The 23,866-nt window shown below is 46.6% G+C and overlaps 2 protein-coding genes across 2 annotated transcripts; both read left to right on the top strand.

Annotated features, from left to right (window-relative positions):
• Positions 1 to 3,654: 3,654 nt before the first annotated feature.
• On the top strand, positions 3,655 to 4,964 carry LOC140551076 (cation channel sperm-associated protein 3-like). The gene is made up of 5 exons (XM_072674446.1): positions 3,655 to 3,692; positions 3,804 to 3,921; positions 4,071 to 4,286; positions 4,491 to 4,664; positions 4,929 to 4,964. Exons 1-5 carry the CDS (start codon positions 3,655 to 3,657, stop codon positions 4,962 to 4,964), a joined length of 582 nt encoding a protein of 193 aa, XP_072530547.1.
• An 8,791-nt stretch (positions 4,965 to 13,755) lies between these two features.
• LOC140551075 (cation channel sperm-associated protein 3-like) lies at positions 13,756 to 16,374 on the top strand. The gene is made up of 8 exons (XM_072674445.1): positions 13,756 to 13,793; positions 13,908 to 14,025; positions 14,176 to 14,391; positions 14,596 to 14,769; positions 14,939 to 15,067; positions 15,414 to 15,512; positions 15,620 to 15,762; positions 16,173 to 16,374. The coding sequence occupies exons 1-8, from the start codon at positions 13,756 to 13,758 to the stop codon at positions 16,372 to 16,374; spliced, it is 1,119 nt and encodes a 372-aa protein (XP_072530546.1).
• The last annotated feature ends 7,492 nt before the right edge of the window (positions 16,375 to 23,866 follow it).

Genomic DNA, 23,866 nt, shown 5'->3' with positions numbered 1-23,866 from the left:
AGGAGCGGCGGAGCTTTAGCGACTCTCTTTTGTAACCCGATCATGTGCGCATGATCTCAAAAGGTGCGAGGCTTCATCCAACTCACGTGGCAGAGTGGAACAAAAGCCAAGCCCTCGGAGGGAGATTTAAACACACGGGATGGCGAGAAGAATCCACGAGCAATAGTAACCACGCAGCTCAGGCTAGAGAAGCGCGTCCACAGCTCCGCGAGGGGATCTAGCAGTGAGTTGGTCTAAAATAAGGCTTCTTAAGGGTCAGAGTCCCTTTAGATCAAAGCTCACCAAAGTCATTTCAAATCAAATGCTACAACCAAGTTAGTCGCGTGAGATAGGAGGACAAGAAAAGGAGAAGATCGCAAAAGTAACTCGTGTGCCCGCGAGGAGAGCGCGAGACAACAGGGCTGATCAAACGCTGTACTTCCTTTAGTCTAATCAGCGTAAACAACAACAACAATCCTACAATCTAGTGGATCACTGTTTCCAAGAGCACCAACATCCAATAATCTACTGAGTGCCTCCAACACCGCCCCGATTCACAGTCTTACTTTTAGAGGAGAGTCCGGCTCGCAGCTCGAGGAATTTCTCGTCTCCTGAAGGTCTCGGGCGTGCGGTCCGTAGTCGGAGGTTAAATCCCGGATCCCTCGTAGTTTGTCCCGGGGATGATTCTGGAGCTCCGGCCGTCAGCGATGTTCCGAGGTCAACTGTTTTGGTGACAGATGAGGAAACTTGGCTAGCATCCAACACAATAACGCTTTGAAATGAGTGGCCCCCTTCTCTTGCGGCTACCACCAAGTGGGCGACGTGCCAGAAAAAGGGAACAATGGGTGGTCGAGGGATTTAAAGGTTTCACCTGGGTGACGTAGTACTGTAGGTACGCCCGGTTCTGCACAGTATCGGAAGGGAGCCCCCTATCTGTGGAGGCAGAGCACTGACACGTTTCAAATGCCTGAATTATTTGCACGTTATGATCCAGCTCGTCAGGAGCCGGTCCACGGTCTACGAGCTACATGCACAGCTGCCTGCGTTTGCTAGAGACAGGCCCATTTTCCTAAAAAACCAAAAGCCCATTGCTCCTAAATTACACGCCGGAGTTGGAACAACTGCTCTACAGACGCTGGTAACACACTGCTCAGAGAACACTGCACGCTTTAGAGCAGAAGCCTGCGTGTTTTCCCTGCTGCAGCCTGGTGTAGAGCTCCGTACATCAACATGGACCTCAGGGTTTACAGTAGTTGTATGTAAAAATGCAATAGATCTAATTGCTGTTCGTTGTCCATAGCAACACAAAGTACAGCTACATAACTATTATACAGGAGATGTAGAACATGGACTTTAAAGGGACTTGAAAGATGTGCAGCTCTTCCTCCAGGGGGAATTGTTGCTCATCTGTCTGGGACGCCGGGACTGGGGAGAAGAATTCGAGTGATTGCACAAAGCAATGGAGTTGTTGTTTTGTGGGCCGGTTCTTCAGCAGAGTGTGATGTAGAAATGAAAGGGTGGTTTATAGCTGTGCAGCACACAGTTCAGCCTCGGGCGATTCCGAGCCGCCGCCCACATACGGCTCAAATAACGACTTCCGCCTCGTTTGGTTCACGTGTTTGGTTCTTTTCATGTGTATCGGTTCGTGATTCATGTTTGGTTCATTGTGTCGATTCAGTGTCTCGTTTCAGGTTCACGTGTTTCGCCTGAGGCTGGGGGTACTTCAGGAGCCTCGACGCTTCGTTCGAGGTCGAGAATTGCGTGTTTGGAAGCTTGGGTAGCCCGAGAGGTTCCCGTTACTGCTCACGGTGTGTGTTTAGGCCAGCTTCGGCTCGACTCCCTCGTTCGCGAGCTGGCCACCCGGCCGTTCAAGGATTCAGCAAGGCTCGCTCGCCGAGATAGACCCGCGCTCACGCAGCAGTGCCAGGTTTGGTCGGACTAGCCGTTTTTTGATTCTGCAGCTGGTCCCTCAGCTCTCTTCCCCCCCTTATTAGTAGCCTCAGCGCCGGTCCAGCGCCGTCGCTAGTTCTCCCCTGGTTAGCCCAGGCTCTGCCTGCAGGTTCTCGTTAGTTTCCCCCCCTTTCGCCCGCCCCTCTCACAAGCTCAGCTCCCAGAGTCCCCCAGTCTCAGGTGTGTTTTGTTGTCGCCCTCTGGTTTGTCAGGTTTGTGTTGTGTTCACCTGTGTTGCCCTGTAGCTGCTGCTGCTGCTGCTGCTGCTTTTGCCTTATTTTGCCCCCTTGTATTATCTTGGGTTGGGTTAATAAACTACGTGCATTGGACCCATTTCTGCGAGTGTTCTTTGTGTCCGGCCTAACCTGCCATGACAGACCCCCAATACTGAACAGGGGCAATCAAATGATGCTTCTTCCACTGCCTCTTACTAGGAGTGGAGTTGCTTGGACATTCAAAGCTAAAAAGAATGTACCATAGTCAACTTATTTACACAGAAAAGTGCACATAACGGCCGTAAAATGGCACCGAATGCAAAAAAGGGCAAAAAAGATGGAGAAACCACCAAATGTGTAAAAACGCACAAACCACGCTGCCAGAAAGTTACAAAAACGCACAGAATGCATTAAAACACATGCAGGGAAGTCCCTGGTAGTTGACTCCTCAGCAGCCCACACACAATGGAGATGGTCACTGAGCATGTTACTTACCTGGTGATCCTGGGAGAACGAGAGCGCTGGTGAATGGGTCTTCTTCTAGGAGCCGACAAGATCCGTGGTTAACCTAGAGTGGGGAAGAGACACAACCAGTAACCCCAGGATAGTGCAAATAGTTATCGTTGCTTATCTTACCGGTATACATCAACATAGCCATAAACAAGACGTGTAAATAATACTGGTGTAGAAGAGTGTAAATACTGTCTGTATGTTATCGCTCGTATCGTCATTGTTTATGTGATGACACCCCTGTAGTAGACACAGCTAACATGCTTCAAGCGTACCCGTTGTAAATGATTGATCATGTAAGCTTATGTACGTGTGTCGTTTAGGATCTGCTGAATCCTTGCCAGATCTAACCCTCTCTTTATTCCTGATGTGAAGACCCGCAGGGAGAGCTGTTATGGCAAAGCTCAGTTCTGTGGGGTGTTCAGAAAGGTTCTGAGACTATACGATAGGTCTCTAATCATTAAATGAATGGATGAGAGTAAGTGTAAAGATCATCACTCTTTATGTTTATTAAACACAACAAAGACAGGCTTCCAACTCCAGTAACACTACATAGGTGATTTAGGTGAAAATGTTCTATAAACTATTTAATAAAATATAATTGGCCATAAATTACAACTTATTAAAAGATGACTTTTACAACAATCTCTTTTTTTTTAAAAAAAGCTAAATGAATGAATTTAAACGTGTGATATTTGATATTTACCTTCTGTGAGACGTGCTATCTGTATTCAATAAATCTACATTTATTATATTTGTGTGTAAAATTGTAGTGTTTGTGTGAAATACTGTTACCGTTCCCCTGACAACCCTTTTGATCGTCATACTGAATCAAATGAAGTGCTTTAGAGTGAATCGCCATGAAGCAGTGTCACCATTCTCACAGCTGAGCGCGTTCCGGCCAGCGTGATGTCATAATGGTTCTGATTCTGGTCGTCACGGTGATGTGAATAAAAAGCCTGCGTCAAGACTGGAAGACCACAGACAGGGAGACGTCGAGATGGAGGACAGAGGGGAACTGACCTCCAGCTCCAGAATGTAAAACTTGTACATTTTCTTGATGGATATTCTTTTCTATTTCTGCATCTTGTGCATTCTGCTTGAACAACACCAACTCTGCTGCTCTGTTGCGTCTTTGTTTGTGTGCAGGAGTAGACTTGGGTGTTATTTTAGGGCCTTCATGGTTCTAGCGGTCGTGCTGGACGCCGCGTTCATGGGTCTGGAAACAGACCGTGAACTTAAAGCTGCGTATTCAGCGTTGTTCGAGGTGAGTGAACTGAAGAAATTCCACGTAACCTAATTTTACGACATTTTATAGAGGAGAGAGGGAAGGAGGGCAGAGAGCATGTATGTATGTGTGTGTTTGTGTGAGAGACTGGATCACAGTGCGTTTATTGTGCTTAATCTGTTCCTCAGGGGGCTGATGTGTTTTACCTGGTGGTCTTCATCTTGGAGTTCATGGTGAAGGTGTACACGGAGCCGTGTGGTTTCTGGGGAAGTGGAGCCAACATCTGCAACACCGGGTTCCTGCTGCTGTCGCTGATCTCCAGGGCAGACGGGTCATACTGGGTCTTCCGGATCCTCAGGGCTTTCCGGATCCTGAGAATCATCTGTATCATCCCCAGTATCCAGGTAAAGTGCATGATGGGAATGAGGGGTAGACAGTAGAAAGTTACTCAAACAAAAGCAGACTAGAAAGTCCACAAACATTTGGCCATAAAGTGTATAATAGCACTCGTTTTCCACAATTCTAGGTTATTGATTGTTATCACGTGCCATTAAGAAAACAGAAGACACATTTCCGATACTCTAATGTTATGATGTGCTGTTTTCCAGGACCTGGTCTTGATTCTGTTCCAAGGCCTGAAGACGGCCGCGTACGTGACGGCCATGATTTTCTTCATCTTGCTCGTCTTTGCCGTCGCCGGAGTGCAGCATTTCGGGACCGCGGACCCCGAGAACTGGGGGGATATGGGTGTTGCGTTGCTCTCCACCTTGAGCGTGGTCACAGTGAGTCAAACACAGTCAGCTGCATTCACAGATACTGAACATCCAGAAAATACACACGTCTACATACGCTCACGGAGCACTTTATTAGGAGCCAACTTGGACACCTGCTCATTCATGCCAGAAATGTACACGCACGCACTAGGCGAGAGACTTTCACACTCGCTTTTCACAACAATCCGCACATTTCACATTAGTTCAATTAGGGGATGAACTTTATTTCCACCATTATTACCATTAACGTTATTGCTCTGTTGTAGATTTCAGGCTGGCTGGAACACCAGGACAGACTTCATAGTCTAGGGATTGCCTACAGCGAGCTGTTTTTCATCATCCTGATCCTGATAGGCAACTTCATGTTCCTTAACATGTTCACGGGATTGGTCATGGTAAGTCTCTCTTTTGTGGAGTTCTTTGACTTGTCTTTTACAGTCATTTGTTGTCTAGAACGTCTAAGGTCCAGATACCCAGATTAAGCCAAAGCATAGACAGAAGAGCCTTTTTAACAGTGAAGCATCAGTGATGATGCAGTTTAGTTCAAGACGATTCACTGTCATCTTAGAATATTCTGAAATGAGTGAAAATATGCTCTTTAATGCTTGAGGCTTCGAACACATCGTTGGAGAAGAAGAGTCTTTCAAAGTTTTTATTTGTTCCGAAACTAATCGTATGTTCTGAGAAAAGTAGCTTTAGTCTTTATCATCATTCATGAACTGTTTATTCTCTCTAATTTCAAACAGCAAACATCTAAGCAAATAAAGATGCAGAAGATGGAAGAGGAAGATCTGCAGAAAAAGAGGATGCAGAGAAAGCGAAAGGAGCAGCTGCTTCAGAGTCCGGTAAGTCATTCAGCATTGAGCTGAAATTTTTTTTTAAATCCTTTCCACAAGTGTTTCTTTTCTACAATGATGTGTCTAAACTGTAGCGCTGTTTCCATCTCCTACAGGCAGAGTATTTTCACCAGCTCAGGCTGAAATATCAACAGTCTGACAGCGCTGACTTCCTCGAACCGAAAGAGGTCTGCACGAGCTTGACGTGGATCAACCTGTATCTGACCACGTTAGAGAAGCAGGAGGAAGACATGAGAAAGTAGGCAACAAACACACACACTCATTCAGGTTTAATAGATGTTTTGTTTTTTTAAAGTGAGGATTTGTTTGGATCTTTGATATTTTAGGTAAAACTGTCTCTATTCTATTATAGTGATCTGATAAAACAGTGGAAATGAACTCTGAACAATACAACACCAGATAAACTGCACTAGATGTGTAAATTACCCCACAACCCTGCACCCACTCTGCTCCACATCCATGTTTATACACTCCACCCCCTCACTCTGATAGGTTGTAGGCATGTGTATAACCCTGCCCACCTCAATGCATCCATTTATTAATCATCTTTACAGTGTGATAAAAAAAAAAAAACTACATCACCTCCAGCCCGTGTAGATGTGTGACTTTATGGTGCTAACATTATCATAATAACGTGTGTGTGTAGGCTGAAGCAGATCTCTGACGATGCTCTTCGTATCCAGCGTGAACTCCTGGAGCTGGACTTGGAAGAGCAGCGAGGAAGAGCAGCGAGGAATGTCCCTGCTGGAGTCCAGAAAGGCAAAGCTAAAAGCGCTTGGCGTTTGGTAATGGCTGCAAAAAAGTTTGCTAAACAACACCGTAGCAAACGCCACTGAAGCAGCAGCAGCATCTTCTTAACAAATCCCGTAGAACAGCATAGAACCATGTGACACAGCTCAAGTTCCACCAACATTGTCACCAAGCAGCTTTAAAGAGCATAGCAACCACGTACAACTGCATAGCAATGATGCGGAACAGCAGAGCAATACCCTAGCGAGCGCATTCCATCCACTTCTGAGACCAAAGCAACTGCTTGGCAACAGCATTGCAACTGCCTCTTGGTGAGTGTAATGTGACCTCACTAGCGGGTAAGGAGCTATGAGCTGGTGCGGAAGGTTGAGAGATAGCAGCTATATATAGTATATAGTTCTGTTCGCCTTCGCTCGCAGTTTAGGCTGAAGGCTCTGGACATTGAGGGTCTGTCTTGGCTGACACGCCTCTTCAATGTAGCATGAATCCTGGGAGCAGTGTCTCTGGATTGGCGAACCGGGGTGGTGGTTCCCAGCCTCTCTGAGAAAGTCTTTTCCAGGGTACCTCCAGGATTTGATCCTGCCCGTGGAACGGCAGACCAGCTCTTCGCTCTCCGTCAGGTAGTTGAAGGAACATGAGGATTTGCCGCCCCGGTCTTCATGTGTTTTCTACACTTGGAGAAGGCTTATGATCGTGTTCCCCGAAACATCCTGCGGGAGGAGCTCTAGGAGCACGGGCTTGGCGGGTTTGCTAACGCGAGCCGCTCGTTCCTCGTACTCCCGGTGTCGGAGCTGTGTCTGCCTGGCTTCCACGTGCGGAGGCCTTCGGCGTGCGCTTGAACTGTTTACCGGGCATCAGCGACTTTGGATGAGACCCTGAGGATGACCCAGGGCCCGCTGGATGGATTGTATTTCCTGGCTGGCCTGGAAGCATCTAGGGGTCCTGTAGAGGAGCTGGTAAAAGTGCCTGGGGACAGGGATGCCTGGGTGGCTTTGCTTGCCCTATTGCCTCTGCGGTCCTAAATTGGACTAAGCGGGTCAGAAGATGAGAATAAGGAATCACAGATCTAATTCATGTGATTCATTCAATACTTCTGGGCAGTATTAGGCTCTCGTCTATGTGTCCCTTAGTTATTTCTTTCATTGCATGCTTTTGTTGCGTGGTTTTGCTCTCCCGTGTCAACCAAAGGAGGATGGTTCCCCCTGTGAGTCTTGGTTCCTCTCAAGGTTTCTTCCTCTCCATCTGAGGGAGTTTTTCCTTGCCACTGTCGCCGTTGGCTTGCTCGCTTGGGGCTTGGACCCGGATGTCTGCTGATTTGTGACGATGCTTGTGCAGCTCTTAATGGCCTAACGACCGCATGGCAACCACCAAGAAACACCCTCGCAACCACATAGAAACACCAAAGCAGTTACAGAACCACCACCTAGGAATTGTTTCAGGAATTCCAGGAATTCTTTAGGAATCACTCAGTCACTATATTTATTAAAATTCAGTTATTGGACCATGAGGAACTGAAGGAAAATCGAGTGCCTTTTAGTCTTATTAATAGAACTCAAAATCATTATTAAAGACATTCTTACCATGTCAGTACCATGCTTACGGATTATAGGGAGTAAAGGGTCAATCCCGGGTCTGTTATTATTGAATCTTCTTATGCTGCCGCTGGGTTAAAATAGTCCGGAAGCATGGTATCGACTTTAATCGCTATGCTAACGACACCTGTACTTCCAACAAGACCATTTGTCTCCAGAACAGAACAGGCTGTCTTAAAGACATAAAGAACTGGATGCCCCACAACTTACGGTTTGCTTAATCCAGGTAAAACCGAGGTATTACTTATCGATTCAAAGATGGGTAAATCTAGTTATAGTGCTCTAAATTTAGATGGATTCTCAGTCATAACCAGCACTACTGTAAGACACTTTAAATTCTGTCTATCTAATCTACTTCTTTTACAGGAGGTACATCAGTATATTTAAACTCCAAAACACTTCTTCATTTTCTCCTTTCTTTTCTCTCCCCATGTGCCGAGCTGCTCCCTGCTAGCCGCTGACGCCAGACCATTTGTGGTTGGATGCTCCTGCCTACCCATGGGATCCTGTCCTGCTGTATAATCCCACAAATCGTGTTGCCGCTCTCCTCCTGACCCCTTGTGTTTTTCCCTCCTTTCTGTTTTCTCTCTCTCTCTCTTTTCCATGTAACGAGATGCTCAGTTCCAACTGTTCCATCCCGGTACCGCCAGACCTGGCTCTCCACCACCCTGCTGCCTGATGTGCTGCTCTGGGGCCCAGCATTGATCCCTCCTCACCTCACTGCATGACGATGCAGTGACTATGAAATAAATTTGAATTGAACTGAAAGGAGAATTGAGTTGTGTAAGGTCTTGGCTTTGGGTTTGTTCTTCAGCTGGGTTCATGTACACTGATATCAGTAAACACCGATTGTGGTGTTAGCTCAATAATGCTGGGAGAGTCTGCAATAGGCAGACACATGTTTGTGGTAAATATGGACACATTTCATCAATGCTCAAGCTATTACTTTACTGTAAATCTGTAGTGATGAAGTAGATCTAATATGGTTATCCTGAGAGTCTCGAAAAAGTTCAAATAATGAAAGTAAAAATGTAAACACTTGGGTTCTTTGACTCACAAACTGAAAACAGGCCGATATTAAATAGTCATTTTATTCTTTAAACATCTGGTTTATGATCTCGCCAAACAGTTTATTAGGAACACCTCATGCAGTTCTCTTTATCAGCAGTGCAGGGTATAAAATCATGTAAAGACAGGCCAGCGGCTTCAGGTAATGTTCGTATCAACCTTCCCAATGAGGAGGAGTGATAAAAGTAATCTTTGTGATTTTCAGCATAGTGTGGTTGTGTTGGGGCTAAATGGGCTGGTTTTTGAGTTATTCTAGAACTGATTTTCATGTGCGACAGTCTCTAGAGCTCACTCAGATTGGTGCGATAAAGAAAACCCATCCAGTGAGTCACAGTTCTACAGATGGATACACACCTTGTTGAGGAGCTGAAGACTACAGTACAACTTTGTACAAGTGTGTTGAGCAGAAAAGCCTCTGAAACCGCACAACACGCTGAACTGTGAGGCAGATGCACTACAACAGCAGACGAGCGTGTCGGCTTCCACTTCTGACGGACACAAAAAGCAGGCTTAGACCAGACTATCTACCAGACTATGGAGTTTGACATGTTTCAAATGTGGACGATTAAAAAACAAGTGAAGTACATCATCCTGAAGGACACACACCAAACATCCCTGCAATGTGCTGCATCATCATGCTTGTGTATTGATTTAGCTGTTTGTGCTCGGTCAGTCCGTTAAAATATTAATAATAAATAAATAAATAAATAGACATAGATGACTCGATTCAAGTACGTTTATTCAAACAAGGCTACACTCAGGAAGAGGCAGCAAAGGTACAGGGCCAAAGGATAAACCCAACAACAGGGACAAAGTAACGTTGGCAAAGCAAAGACACACACCTGAGGCCGGAGGGAATCCTGGAGCTAGGCTAGCGTACCGGGACTGAGAGGGAGGCGCAACGATAACCAAGACCTACAGGCAGCGCCTGGGGAAACTGGGGGAGAGCAAAGCTGCGCTCGTCAGGCGCTAGGGAACTTACGTGACGCGAGACCGAGAGCTGAGAGATCAGCTGCAGAACCCAAAAGGCAAAGGCAAGACAGAGCTGGTAACGAGGCTCGCCCACGAACGGTACTACTGACGTGAACCTGCATAGAGAGGAAGCCTCTCTGAAGACCTCGTGGACTCTTGAACTCTGCCGCACTCGGTTAGCTCGGTTTAGTTTCTGCAACCAGCACCACGAATACATCCACCTCTCGCCAAAGAGCGCCTAGCGCTCGCCCCTTATATACACCTCAGCCTCAGGTGAACCGTGTTACCAGAACAATGAGCATCAATCAAGCGCACCTGACATTAGCCAAAGTCCGCGGAGTTAGACACGAACGTAAATACCAGAATAAGAGTCCTCGTGAGAGTCTGCGGGCGCGGCGACGCGGACATGACAGCTGGGCGTTCAGGAACAGTATGTTGGCCTCAATTTCATCTGAGTGACAAACAAGACAAACAATTCGGCTCAAACAGAAAAAAGCATTTATTCATCCACTATAGTAAAGACAGTCAGCAGGAAAATAGATCTAAATAAAGCTACATCTTTGCTCAAACTTCGCTAGGGAGTATAGGTATGCGTCTGCAACTGGGGGGTGGGGGTCCGTACATGTGGGTGTAGGAGTGTGTACGTGTATGCATGTGTGTGTGTGTATTCGCGTGTGTGTGTGTTTACGTCTGGCGCGCCGAGAACAAAGGAGAGGTGTGAGGAGCGGCGGAGCTTTAGCGACTCTCTTTTGTAACCCGATCATGTGCGCATGATCTCAAAAGGTGCGAGGCTTCATCCAACTCACGTGGCAGAGTGGAACAAAAGCCAAGCCCTCGGAGGGAGATTTAAACACACGGGATGGCGAGAAGAATCCACGAGCAATAGTAACCACGCAGCTCAGGCTAGAGAAGCGCGTCCACAGCTCCGCGAGGGGATCTAGCAGTGAGTTGGTCTAAAATAAGGCTTCTTAAGGGTCAGAGTCCCTTTAGATCAAAGCTCACCAAAGTCATTTCAAATCAAATGCTACAACCAAGTTAGTCGCGTGAGATAGGAGGACAAGAAAAGGAGAAGATCGCAAAAGTAACTCGTGTGCCCGCGAGGAGAGCGCGAGACAACAGGGCTGATCAAACGCTGTACTTCCTTTAGTCTAATCAGCGTAAACAACAACAACAACAATCCTACAATCTAGTGGATCACTGTTTCCAAGAGCACCAACATCCAATAATCTACTGAGTTCCTCCAACACCGCCCCGATTCACAGTCTTACTTTTAGAGGAGAGTCCGGCTCGCAGCTCGAGGAATTTCTCGTCTCCTGAAGGTCTCGGGCGTGCGGTCCGTAGTCGGAGGTTAAATCCCGGATCCCTCGTAGTTTGTCCCGGGGATGATTCTGGAGCTCCGGCCGTCAGCGATGTTCCGAGGTCAACTGTTTTGGTGACAGATGAGGAAACTTGGCTAGCATCCAACATAATGACGCGTTGAAATGAGTGGCCCCCTTCTCTTGCGGCTACCACCAAGTGGGCGACGTGCCAGAAAAAGGGAACAATGGGTGGTCGAGGGATTTAAAGGTTTCACCTGGGTGACGTAGTACTGTAGGTACGCCCGGTTCTGTACAGTATCGGAAGGGAGCCCCCTATCTGTGGAGGCAGAGCACTGACACGTTTCAAATGCCTGAATTATTTGCACGTTATGATCCAGCTCGTCAGGAGCCGGTACACGGTCTACGAGCTACATGCACAGCTGCCTGCGTTTGCTAGAGACAGGCCCATTTTCCTAAAAAACCAAAAGCCCATTGCTCCTAAATTCCACGCCGGAGTTGGAACAACTGCTCTACAGACGCTGGTAACACACTGCTCAGAGAACACTGCACGCTTTAGAGGAGAAGCCTGCGTGTTTTCCCTGCTGCAGCCTGGTGTAGAGCTCCGTACATCAACATGGACCTCAGGGTTTACAGTAGTTGTATGTAAAAATGCAATAGATCTAATTGCTGTTCGTTGTCCATAGCAACACAAAGTACAGCTACATAACTATTATACAGGAGATGTAGAACATGGACTTTAAAGGGACTTGAAAGATGTGCAGCTCTTCCTCCAGGGGGAATTGTTGCTCATCTGTCTGGGACGCCGGGACTGGGGAGAAGAATTCGAGTGATTGCACAAAGCAATGGAGTTCTTGTGTTGTGGGCCGGTTCTTCAGCAGAGTGTGATGTAGGAATGAAAGGGTGGTTTATAGCTGTGCAGCACACAGTTCAGCCTCGGGCGATTCCGAGCCGCCGCCCACATACGGCTCAAATAACGACTTCCGCCTCGTTTGGTTCACGTGTTTGGTTCTTTTCATGTGTATCGGTTCGTGATTCATGTTTGGTTCATTGTGTCGATTCAGTGTCTCGTTTCAGGTTCACGTGTTTCGCCTGAGGCTGGGGGTACTTCAGGAGCCTCGACGCTTCGTTCGAGGTCGAGAATTGCGTGTTTGGAAGCTTGGGTAGCCCGAGAGGTTCCCGTTACTGCTCACGGTGTGTGTTTAGGCCAGCTTCGGCTCGACTCCCTCGTTCGCGAGCTGGCCACCCGGCCGTTCAAGGATTCATCAAGGCTCGCTCGCCGAGATAGACCCGCGCTCACGCAGCAGTGCCAGGTTTGGTCGGACTAGCCGTTTTTTGATTCTGCAGCTGGTCCCTCAGCTCTCTTCCCCCCCTTATTAGTAGCCTCAGCGCCGGTCGAGCGCGTCGCTAGTTCTCCCCTGGTTAGCCCAGGCTCTGCCTGCAGGTTCTCGTTAGTTTCCACCAAATGTGTAAAAACGCACAAACCACGCTGCCAGAAAGTTACAAAAACGCACAGAATGCATTAAAACACGTGTAGGGAAGTCCCTGGTAGTTGACTCCTCAGCAGCCCACACACAATAGAGATGGTCACTGAGCATGTTACTTACCTGGTGATCCTGGGAGAACGAGAGCGCTGGTGAATGGGTCTTCTTCTAGGAGCCGACAAGATCCGTGGTTAACCTAGAGTGGGGAAGAGACACAACCAGTAACCCCAGGATAGTGCAAATAGTTATCGTTGCTTATCTTACCGGTATACATCAACATAGCCATAAACAAGACGTGTAAATAATACTGGTGTAGAAGAGTGTAAATACTGTCTGTATGTTATCGCTCGTATCGTCATTGTTTATGTGATGACCCCCCTGTAGTAGACACAGCTAACATGCTTCAAGCGTACCCGTTGTAAATGATTGATCATGTAAGCTTATGTACGTGTGTCGAACTGGCAAAGCTCAGTTCTGTGGGGTGTTCAGAAAGGTTCTGAGACTATACGATAGGTCTCTAATCATTAAATGAATGGATGAGAGTAAGTGTAAAGATAATCACTCTTTATGTTTATTAAACACAACAAAGACAGGCTTCCAACTCCAGTAACACTACATAGGTGATTTAGGTGAAAATGTTCTATAAACTATTTAATAAAATATAATTGGCCATAAATTACAACTTATTAAAAGATGACTTTTACAACAATCTTTTTTTAAAAAAAAGCTAAATGAATGCATTTAAACGTGTGATATTTGATATTTACCTTCCGTGAGACGTGCTATCTGTATTCAATAAATCTACATTTATTATATTTGTGTGTAAAATTGTAGTGTTTGTGTGAAATACTGTTACCGTTCCCCTGACAACCCTTTTGATCGTCATACTGAATCAAATGAAGTGCTTTAGAGTGAACCGCCATGAAGCAGTGTCACCATTCTCACAGCTGAGCGCGTTCCGGCCAGCGTGATGTCATAATGGTTCTGATTCTGGTCGTCATGGTGATGTGAATAAAAAGCCCGCGTCAAGGCTGGAAGACCACAGACAGGGAGACGTCGAGATGGAGGACAGAGGGGAACTGACCTCCAGCTCCAGAATGTAAAACTTGTACATTTTCTTGATGGATATTCTTTTCTATTCCTGCATCTTGTGCATTCTGCTTGAACAACACCAACTCTGCTGCAACTCTGTTGCGTCTTTGTTTGTGTGCAGGAGTAGACTTGGGTGTTATTTTAGGGCCTTCATGGTTCTAGTGGTCGTGCTGGACGCCGCGTTCATGGGTCTGGAAACCGACCGTGAACTTAAAGCTGCGTATTCAGCGTTGTTCGAGGTGAGTGAACTGAAGAAATTCCACGTAACCTAATTTTTACGACATTTTATAGAGGAGAGAGGGAAGGAGGGCAGAGAGCATGTATGTATGTGTGTGTGTGTGTGAGAGACTGGATCACAGTGCGTTTATTGTGCTTAATCTGTTCCTCAGGGGGCTGATGTGTTTTACCTGGTGGTCTTCATCTTGGAGTTCATGGTGAAGGTGTACACGGAGCCGTGCGGTTTCTGGGGAAGTGGAGCCAACATCTGCAACACCGGGTTCCTGCTGCTGTCGCTGATCTCCAGGGCAGACGGGTCATACTGGGTCTTCCGGATCCTCAGGGCTTTCCGGATCCTGAGAATCGTCTTTATCATCCCCAGTATCCAGGTAAAGTGCATGATGGGAATGAGGGGTAGACAGTAGAAAGTTACTCAAACAAAAGCAGAATAGAAAGTCCACAAACATTTGGACATAAAGTGTATAATAGCACTCGTTTTCCACAATTCTAGGTTATTGATTGTTATCACGTGCCATTAAGAAAACAGAAGACACATTTCCGATACTCTAATGTTATGATGTGCTGTTTTCCAGGACCTGGTCTTGATCCTGTTCCAAGGCCTGAAGACGGCCGCGTACGTGACGGCCATGATTTTCTTCATCTTGCTCGTCTTTGCCGTCGCCGGAGTGCAGCATTTCGGGACCGCGGACCCCGAGAACTGGGGGGATATGGGTGTTGCGTTGCTCTCCACCTTGAGCGTGGTCACAGTGAGTCAAACACAATCAGCTGCATTCACAGATACTGAACATCCAGAAAATACATACGTCTACATACGCTCACGGAGCACTTTATTAGAAGCCAACTTGGACACCGTTCAATTAAGGGATGAACTTAATTTCCACCATTATTACCATTAACGTTATTGCTCTATTGTAGATTTCAGGCTGGCTGGAACACCAGGACAGACTTCATAGTCTAGGGATTGCCTACAGCGAGCTGTTTTTCATCATCCTGATCCTGATAGGCAACTTCATGTTTCTTAACATGTTCACGGGATTGGTCATGGTAAGTCTCTCTTTTGTGGAGTTCTTTGACTTGTCTTTTACAGTCATTTGTTGTCTAGAACGTCTAAGGTCCAGATACCCAGATTAAGCCAAAGCATAGACAGAAGAGCCTTTTTAACAGTGAAGCATCAGTGATGATGCAGTTTAGTTCAAGACGATTCACTGTCATCTTAGAATATTCTGAGTGAAAACATGCTCTTTAATGCTTGAGGCTTCGAACACATCGTTGGAGAAGAAGAGTCTTTCAAAGTTTTTATTTGTTCCGAAACTAATCGTATGTTCTGAGAAAAGTAGCTTTAGTCTTTATCATCATTCATGAACTGTTTATTCTCTCTAATTTCAAACAGCAAACATCTAAGCAAATAAAGATGCAGAAGATGGAAGAGGAAGATCTGCAGAAAAAGAGGATGCAGAGAAAGCGAAAGGAGCAGCTGCTTCAGAGTCCGGTAAGTCATTCAGCATTGAGCTGAAATTTTTTTAAAAATCCTTTCCACAAGTGTTTCTTTTCTACAATGATGTGTCTAAACTGTAGCGCTGTTTCCATCTCCTACAGGCAGAGTATTTTCACCAGCTCAGACTGAAATATCAACAGTCTGACAGCGCTGACTTCCTCGAACCGAAAGAGGTCTGCACGAGCTTGACGTGGATCAACCTGTATCTGACCACGTTAGAGAAGCAGGAGGAAGACATGAGAAAGTAGGCAACAAACACACACACTCATTCAGGTTTAATAGATGTTTTGGTTTTTTAAAGTGAGGATTTGTTTGGATCTTTGATATTTTAGGAGGTAAAACTGTCTCTATTCTATTATAGTGATCTGATAAAACAGTGGAAATGAACTCTGAACAATACAACACCAGATAAACTGCACTAGATGTGTAAATTACCCCACAACCCTGCACCCACTCTGCTCCACATCCATGTTTATACACTCCACCCCCTCACTCTGATAGGTTGTAGGCATGTGTATAACCCCGCCCACCTCAATGCATCCATTTATTAATCATCTTTACAGTGTGATAAAAAAAAAACTACATCACCTCCAGCCCGTGTAGATGTGTGACTTTATGGTGCTAACATTATCATAATAACGTGTGTGTGTGTAGGCTGAAGCAGATCTCTGACGATGCTCTTCGTATCCAGCGTGAACTCCTGGAGCTGGACTTGGAAGAGCAGCGAGGAAGAGCAGCGAGGAATGTCCCTGCTGGATCAAAGCCAGGACTCCAGAAAGGCAAAGCTAAAAGCGCTTGGCGTCTGGTAATGGCTGCAAAAAAGTTTGCTAAACAACACCGTAGCAAACGCCACTGAAGCAGCAACAGCATCTTTTTAACAAATCCCGTAGAACAGCATAGAACCGTGTGACACAGCTCAAGTTCCACCAACATTGTCACCAAGCAGCTTTAAAGAGCATAGCAACCACGTACAACTGCATAGCAATGATGTGAAACAGCAGAGCAATACCTTAGCGAGCGCATTTCATCCACTTCTGAGACCAAAGCAACTGCTTGGCAACAGCATTGCAACTGCCTCTTGGTGAGTGTAATGTGGCCTCACTAGCGGGTAAGGAGCTATGAGCTGGTGCGGAAGGTTGAGAGATAGCAGCTATATATAGTATATAGTTCTGTTCGCCTTCGCTCGCAGTTTAGGCTGAAGGCTCTGGACATTGAGGGTCTGTCTTGGCTGACACGCCTCTTCAATGTAGCATGAATCCTGGGAGCAGTGTCTCTGGATTGGCGAACCGGGGTGGTGGTTCCCAGCCTCTCTGAGAAAGTCTTTTCCAGGGTACCTCCAGGATTTGATCCTGCCCGTGGAACGGCAGACCAGCTCTTCGCTCTCCGTCAGGTAGTTGAAGGAACATGAGGATTTGCCGCCCCGGTCTTCATGTGTTTTCTACACTTGGAGAAGGCTTATGATCGTGTTCCCCGAAACATCCTGCGGGAGGAGCTCTAGGAGCACGGGCTTGGCGAGACGCTCGTTCCTCGTACTCCCGGTGTCGGAGCTGTGTCTGCCTGGCTTCCACGTGCGGAGGCCTTCGGCGTGCGCTTTAACTGTTTACCGGGCATCAGCGACTTTGGATGAGACCCTGAGGATGACCCAGGGCCCGCTGGATGGATTGTATTTCCTGGCTGGCCTGGAAGCATCTAGGGGTCCTGTAGAGGAGCTGGTAAAAGTGCCTGGGGACAGGGATGCCTGGGTGGCTTTGCTTGCCCTATTGCCTCTGCGGTCCTAAATTGGACTAAGCGTGTCAGAAGATGAGAATAAGGAATCACAGATCTAATTCATGTGATTCATTCAATACTTCTGGGCAGTATTAGGCTCTCGTCTATGTGTCCCTTAGTTATTTCTTTCATTGCATGCTTTTGTTGCGTGGTTTTGCTCTCCCGTGTCAACCAAAGGAGGATGGTTCCCCCTGTGAGTCTTGGTTCCTCTCAAGGTTTCTTCCTCTCCATCTGAGGGAGTTTTTCCTTGCCACTGTCGCCGTTGGCTTGCTCGCTTGGGGCTTGGACCCGGATGTCTGCTGATTTGTGACGATGCTTGTGCAGCTCTTAATGGCCTAACGACCGCATGGCAACCACCAAGAAACACCCTCGCAACCACATAGAAACACCAAAGCAGTTACAGAACCACCACCTAGGAATTGTTTCAGGAATTCCAGGAATTCTTTAGGAATCACTCAGTCACTATATTTATTAAAATTCAGTTATTGGACCATGAGGAACTGAAGGAAAATCGAGTGCCTTTTAGTCTTATTAATAGAACTCAAAATCATTATTAAAGACATTCTTACCATGTCAGTACCATGCTTACGGATTATAGGGAGTAAAGGGTCAATCCCGGGTCTGTTATTATTGAATCTTCTTATGCTGCCGCTGGGTTAAAATAGTCCGGAAGCATGGTATCGACTTTAATCGCTATGCTAACGACACCTGTACTTCCAACAAGACCATTTGTCTCCAGAACAGAACAGGCTGTCTTAAAGACATAAAGAACTGGATGCCCCACAATTTACGGTTTGCTTAATCCAGGTAAAACCGAGGTATTACTTATCGATTCAAAGATGGGTAAATCTAGTTATATTGCTCTAAATTTAGATGGATTCTCAGTCATAACCAGCACTACTGTAAGACACTTTAAATTCTGTCTATCTAATCTACTTCTTTTACAGGAGGTACATCAGTATATTTAAACTCCAAAACACTTCTTCATTTTCTCCTTTCTTTTCTCTCCCCATGTGCCGAGCTGCTCCCTGCTAGCCGCTGACGCCAGACCATTTGTGGTTGGATGCTCCTGCCTACCCATGGGATCCTGTCCTGCTGTATAACCCCACAAATCGTGTTGCCGCTCTTCTCCTGACCCCTTGTGTTTTTCCCTCCTTTCTGTTTTCTCTCTCTCTCTTTTCCATGTAACGAGATGCTCAGTTCCAACTGTTCCATCCCGGTACCGCCAGACCTGGCTCTCCACCACCCTGCTGCCTGATGTGCCGCTCTGGGGCCCAGCATTGATCCCTCCTCACCTCACTGCATGACTATGAAATAAATTTGAATTGAACTGAAAGGAGAATTGAGTTGTGTAAGGTCTTGGCTTTGGGTTTGTTCTTCAGCTGGGTTCATGTACACTGATATCAGTAAACACCGATTGTGGTGTTAGCTCAATAATGCTGGGAGAGTCTGCAATAGGCAGACACATGTTTGTGGTAAATATGGACACATTTCATCAATGCTCAAGTTATTACTTTACTGTAAATCTGTAGTGATGAATTAGATCTAATATGGTTATCCTGAGAGTCTCGAAAAAGTTCAAATAATGAAAGTAAAAATGTAAATACTTGGGTTCTTTGACTCTCAAACTGAAAACAGGCCGATATTAAATAGTCATTTTACTCTTTAAACATCTGGTTTATGATCTCGCCAAACAGTTTATTAGGAACACCTCATGCAGTTCTCTTTTATCAGCAGTGCAGGGTATAAAATCATGTAAAGACAGGCCAGCGGCTTCAGGTAACGTTCGTATCAACCTTCCCAATGAGGAGGAGTGATAAAAGTAATCTTTGTGATTTTCAGCATAGTGTGGTTGTGTTGGGGCTAAATGGGCTGGTTTTTGAGTTATTCTAGAACTGAGGAGATTTTCATGTGCAACAGTCTCTAGAGCTCACTCAGATTGGTGCGATAAAGAAAAGCCATCCAGTGAGTCGCAGTTCTACAGATGGATACACACCTTGTTGAGGAGCTGAAGACTACAGTACAACTTTGTACAAGTGTGTTGAGCAGAAAAGCCTCTGAAACCGCGCAACACGCTGAACTGTGAGGCAGATGCACTACAACAGCAGACGAGCGTGTCGGCTTCCACTTCTGACGGACACAAAAAGCAGGCTTAGACCAGACTATCTACCAGACTATGGAGTTTGACATGTTTCAAATGTGGACGATTAGAAAACAAGTGAAGTAAATCATCCTGAAGGACACACACCAAACATCCCTGCAATGTGCTGCATCATCATGCTTGTGTATTGATTTAGCTGTTTGTGCTCGGTCAGTCCGTTAAAATAATAATAATAAATAAATAAATAGACATAGATGACTCGATGCAAGAACGTTTATTCAAACAAGGCTACACTCAGGAAGAGGCAGCAAAGGTACAGGGCCAAAGGATAAACCCAACAACAGGGACAAAGTAACGTTGGCAAAGCAAAGACACACACCTGAGGCCGGAGGGAATCCTGGAGCTAGGCTAGCGTACCGGGACTGAGAGGGAGGCGCAACGATAACCAAGACCTACAGGCAGCGCCTGGGGAAACTGGGGGAGAGCAAAGCTGCGCTCGTCAGGCGCTAGGGAACTTACGTGACGCGAGACCGAGAGCTGAGAGATCAGCTGCAGAACCCAAAAGGCAAAGGCAAGACAGAGCTGGTAACGAGGCTCGCCCACGAACAGTACTATTAACGTGAACCTGCATAGAGAGGAAGCCTCTCTGAAGACCTCGTGGACTCTTGAACTCTGCCCCTTATATACACCTCAGCCTCAGGTGAACCGTGTTACCAGAACAATGAGCATCAATCAAGCGCACCTGACATTAGCCAAAGTACGCGGAGTTAGACACGAACGTAAATACCAGAATAAGAGTCCTCATGAGAGTCTGCGGGCGCGGCGACGCGGACATGACAGCTGGGCGTTCAGGAACAGTATGTTGGCCTCAATTTCATCTGAGTGACAAACAAGACAAACAATTCGGCTCAAACAGAAAAAAGCATTTATTCATCCACTATAGTAAAGACAGTCAGCAGGAAAATAGATCTAAATAAAGCTACATCTTTGCTCAAACTTCGCTAGGGAGTATAGGTATGCGTCTGCAACTGGGGGGTGGGGGTCCGTACATGTGGGTGTAGGAGTGTGTACGTGTATGCATGTGTGTGTGTGTATTCGCGTGTGTGTGTGTTTACGTCTGGCGCGCCGAGAACAAAGGAGAGGTGTGAGGAGCGGCGGAGCTTTAGCGACTCTCTTTTGTAACCCGATCATGTGCGCATGAACTCAAAAGGTGCGAGGCTTCATCCAACTCACGTGGCAGAGTGGAACAAAAGCCAAGCCCTCGGAGGGAGATTTAAACACACGGGATGGCGAGAAGAATCCACGAGCAATAGTAACCACGCAGCTCAGGCTAGAGAAGCGCGTCCACAGCTCCGCGAGGGGATCTAGCAGTGAGTTGGTCTAAAATAAGGCTTCTTAAGGGTCAGAGTCCCTTTAGATCAAAGCTCACCAAAGTCATTTCAAATCAAATGCTACAACCAAGTTAGTCGCGTGAGATAGGAGGACAAGAAAAGGAGAAGATCGCAAAAGTAACTCGTGTGCCCGCGAGGAGAGCGCGAGACAACAGGGCTGATCAAACGCTGTACTTCCTTTAGTCTAATCAGCGTAAACAACAACAACAATCCTACAATCTAGTGGATCACTGTTTCCAAGAGCACCGACATCCAATAATCTACTGAGTGCCTCCAACACCGCCCCGATTCACAGTCTTACTTTTAGAGGAGAGTCCGGCTCGCAGCTCGAGGAATTTCTCGTCTCCTGAAGGTCTCGGGCGTGCGGTCCGTAGTCGGAGGTTAAATCCCGGATCCCTCGTAGTTTGTCCCGGGGATGATTCTGGAGCTCCGGCCGTAAGCGATGTTCCGAGGTCAACTGTTTTGGTGACAGATGAGGAAACTTGGCTAGCATCCAACACAATAACGCGTTGAAATGAGTGGCCCCCTTCTCTTGCGGCTTTCACCTGGGTGACGTAGTACTGTAGGTACGCCCGGTTCTGTACAGTATCGGAAGGGAGCCCCCTATCTGTGGAGGCAGAGCACTGACACGTTTCAAATGTCTGGATTATTTGCACGTTATGATCCAGCTCGTCAGGAGCCGGTCCACGGTCTACGAGCTACATGCACAGCTGCCTGCGTTTGCTAGAGACAGGCCCATTTTCCTAAAAAACCAAAAGCCCATTGCTCCTAAATTCCACGCCGGAGTTGGAACAACTGCTCTACAGACGCTGGTAACACACTGCTCAGAGAACACTGCACGCTTTAGAGGAGAAGCCTGCGTGTTTTCCCTGCTGCAGCCTGGTGTAGAGCTCCGTACATCAACATGGACCTCAGGGTTTACAGTAGTTGTATGTGAAAATGCAATAGATCTAATTGCTGTTCGTTGTCCATAGCAACACAAAGTACAGCTACATAACTATTATACAGGAGATGTAGAACATGGACTTTAAAGGGACTTGAAAGATGTGCAGCTCTTCCTCCAGGGGGAATTGTTGCTCATCTGTCTGGGACGCCGGGACTGGGGAGAAGAATTCGAGTGATTGCACAAAGCAATGGAGTTGTTGTTTTGTGGGCCGGTTCTTCAGCAGAGTGTGATGTAGAAATGAAAGGGTGGTTTATAGCTGTGCAGCACACAGTTCAGCCTCGGGCGATTCCGAGCCGCCGCCCACATACGGCTCAAATAACGACTTCCGCCTCGTTTGGTTCACGTGTTTGGTTCTTTTCATGTGTATCGGTTCGTGATTCATGTTTGGTTCATTGTGTCGATTCAGTGTCTCGTTTCAGGTTCACGTGTTTCGCCTGAGGCTGGGGGTACTTCAGGAGCCTCGACGCTTCGTTCGAGGTCGAGAATTGCGTGTTTGGAAGCTTGGGTAGCCCGAGAGGTTCCCGTTACTGCTCACGGTGTGTGTTTAGGCCAGCTTCGGCTCGACTCCCTCGTTCGCGAGCTGGCCACCCGGCCGTTCAAGGATTCATCAAGGCTCGCTCGCCGAGATAGACCCGCGCTCACGCAGCAGTGCCAGGTTTGGTCGGACTAGCCGTTTTTTGATTCTGCAGCTGGTCCCTCAGCTCTCTTCCCCCCCTTATTAGTAGCCTCAGCGCCGGTCCAGCGCGTCGCTAGTTCTCCCCTGGTTAGCCCAGGCTCTGCCTGCAGGTTCTCGTTAGTCCCCCCCCCCCCCTTTCGCCCGCCCCTCTCACAAGCTCAGCTCCCAGAGTCCCCCAGTCTCAGGGGTGTTTTGTTGTCGGCCTCTGGTTTGTCAGGTTTGTGTTGGGTTCACATGTGTTGCCCTGTAGCTGCTGCTGCTGCTGCTGCTGCTTTTGCCTTATTTTGCCCCCTTGTATTATCTTGGGTTGTGTTAATAAACTACGTGCATTGGACCCATTTCTGCGAGTGTTCTTTGTGTCCGGCCTAACCTGCCATGACAGACCCCCAATACTGAACAGGGGCAATCAAATGATGCTTCTTCCACTGCCTCTTACTAGGAGTGGAGTTGCTTGGACATTCAAAGCTAAAAAGAATGTACCATAGTCAACTTATTTACACAGAAAAGTGCACATAACGGCCGTAAAATGGCACCGAATGCAAAAAAAGGGCAAAAAAGATGGAGAAACCACCAAATGTGTAAAAACGCACAAACCACGCTGCCAGAAAGTTACAAAAACGCACAGAATGCATTAAAACACGTGTAGGGAAGTCCCTGGTAGTTGACTCCTCAGCAGCCCACACACAATGGAGATGGTCACTGAGCATGTTACTTACCTGGTGATCCTGGGAGAACGAGAGCGCTGGTGAATGGGTCTTCTTCTAGGAGCCGACAAGATCCGTGGTTAACCTAGAGTGGGGAAGAGACACAACCAGTAACCCCAGGATAGTGCAAATAGTTATCGTTGCTTATCTTACCGGTATACATCAACATAGCCATAAACAAGACGTGTAAATAATACTGGTATAGAAGAGTGTAAATACTGTCTGTATGTTATCGCTCGTATCGTCATTGTTTATGTGATGACCCCCCTGTAGTAGACACAGCTAACATGCTTCAAGCGTACCCGTTGTAAATGATTGATCATGTAAGCTTATGTACTTGTGTCGTTTAGGATCTGCTGCATCCTTGCCAGATCTAACCCTCTCTTTATTCCTGATGTGAAGACCCGCAGGGAGAGCTTTTATGGCAAAGCTCAGTTCTGTGGGGTGTTCAGAAAGGTTCTGAGACTATACGATAGGTCTCTAATCATTAAATGAATGGATGAGAGTAAGTGTAAAGATCACCACTCTTTATGTTTATTAAACACAACAAAGACAGGCTTCCAACTCCAGTAACACTACATAGGTGATTTAGGTGAAAATGTTCTATAAACTATTTAATAAAATATAATTGGCCATAAATTACAACTTATTAAACGATGACTTTTCCAACAATATCTTTTTTAAAAAAAAAAAAGCTAAATGAATGAATTTAAACGTGTGATATTTGATATTTACCTTCCGTGAGACGTGCTATCTGTATTCA

Source organism: Salminus brasiliensis, chromosome 3 (genome assembly GCF_030463535.1).
Source record: "Salminus brasiliensis chromosome 3, fSalBra1.hap2, whole genome shotgun sequence".
Lineage (NCBI taxonomy): Eukaryota > Metazoa > Chordata > Actinopteri > Characiformes > Bryconidae > Salminus > Salminus brasiliensis.
The sequence above is the reverse complement of the archived record's forward strand: the minus strand, read 5'-3'. Positions and strand labels throughout refer to the sequence as shown.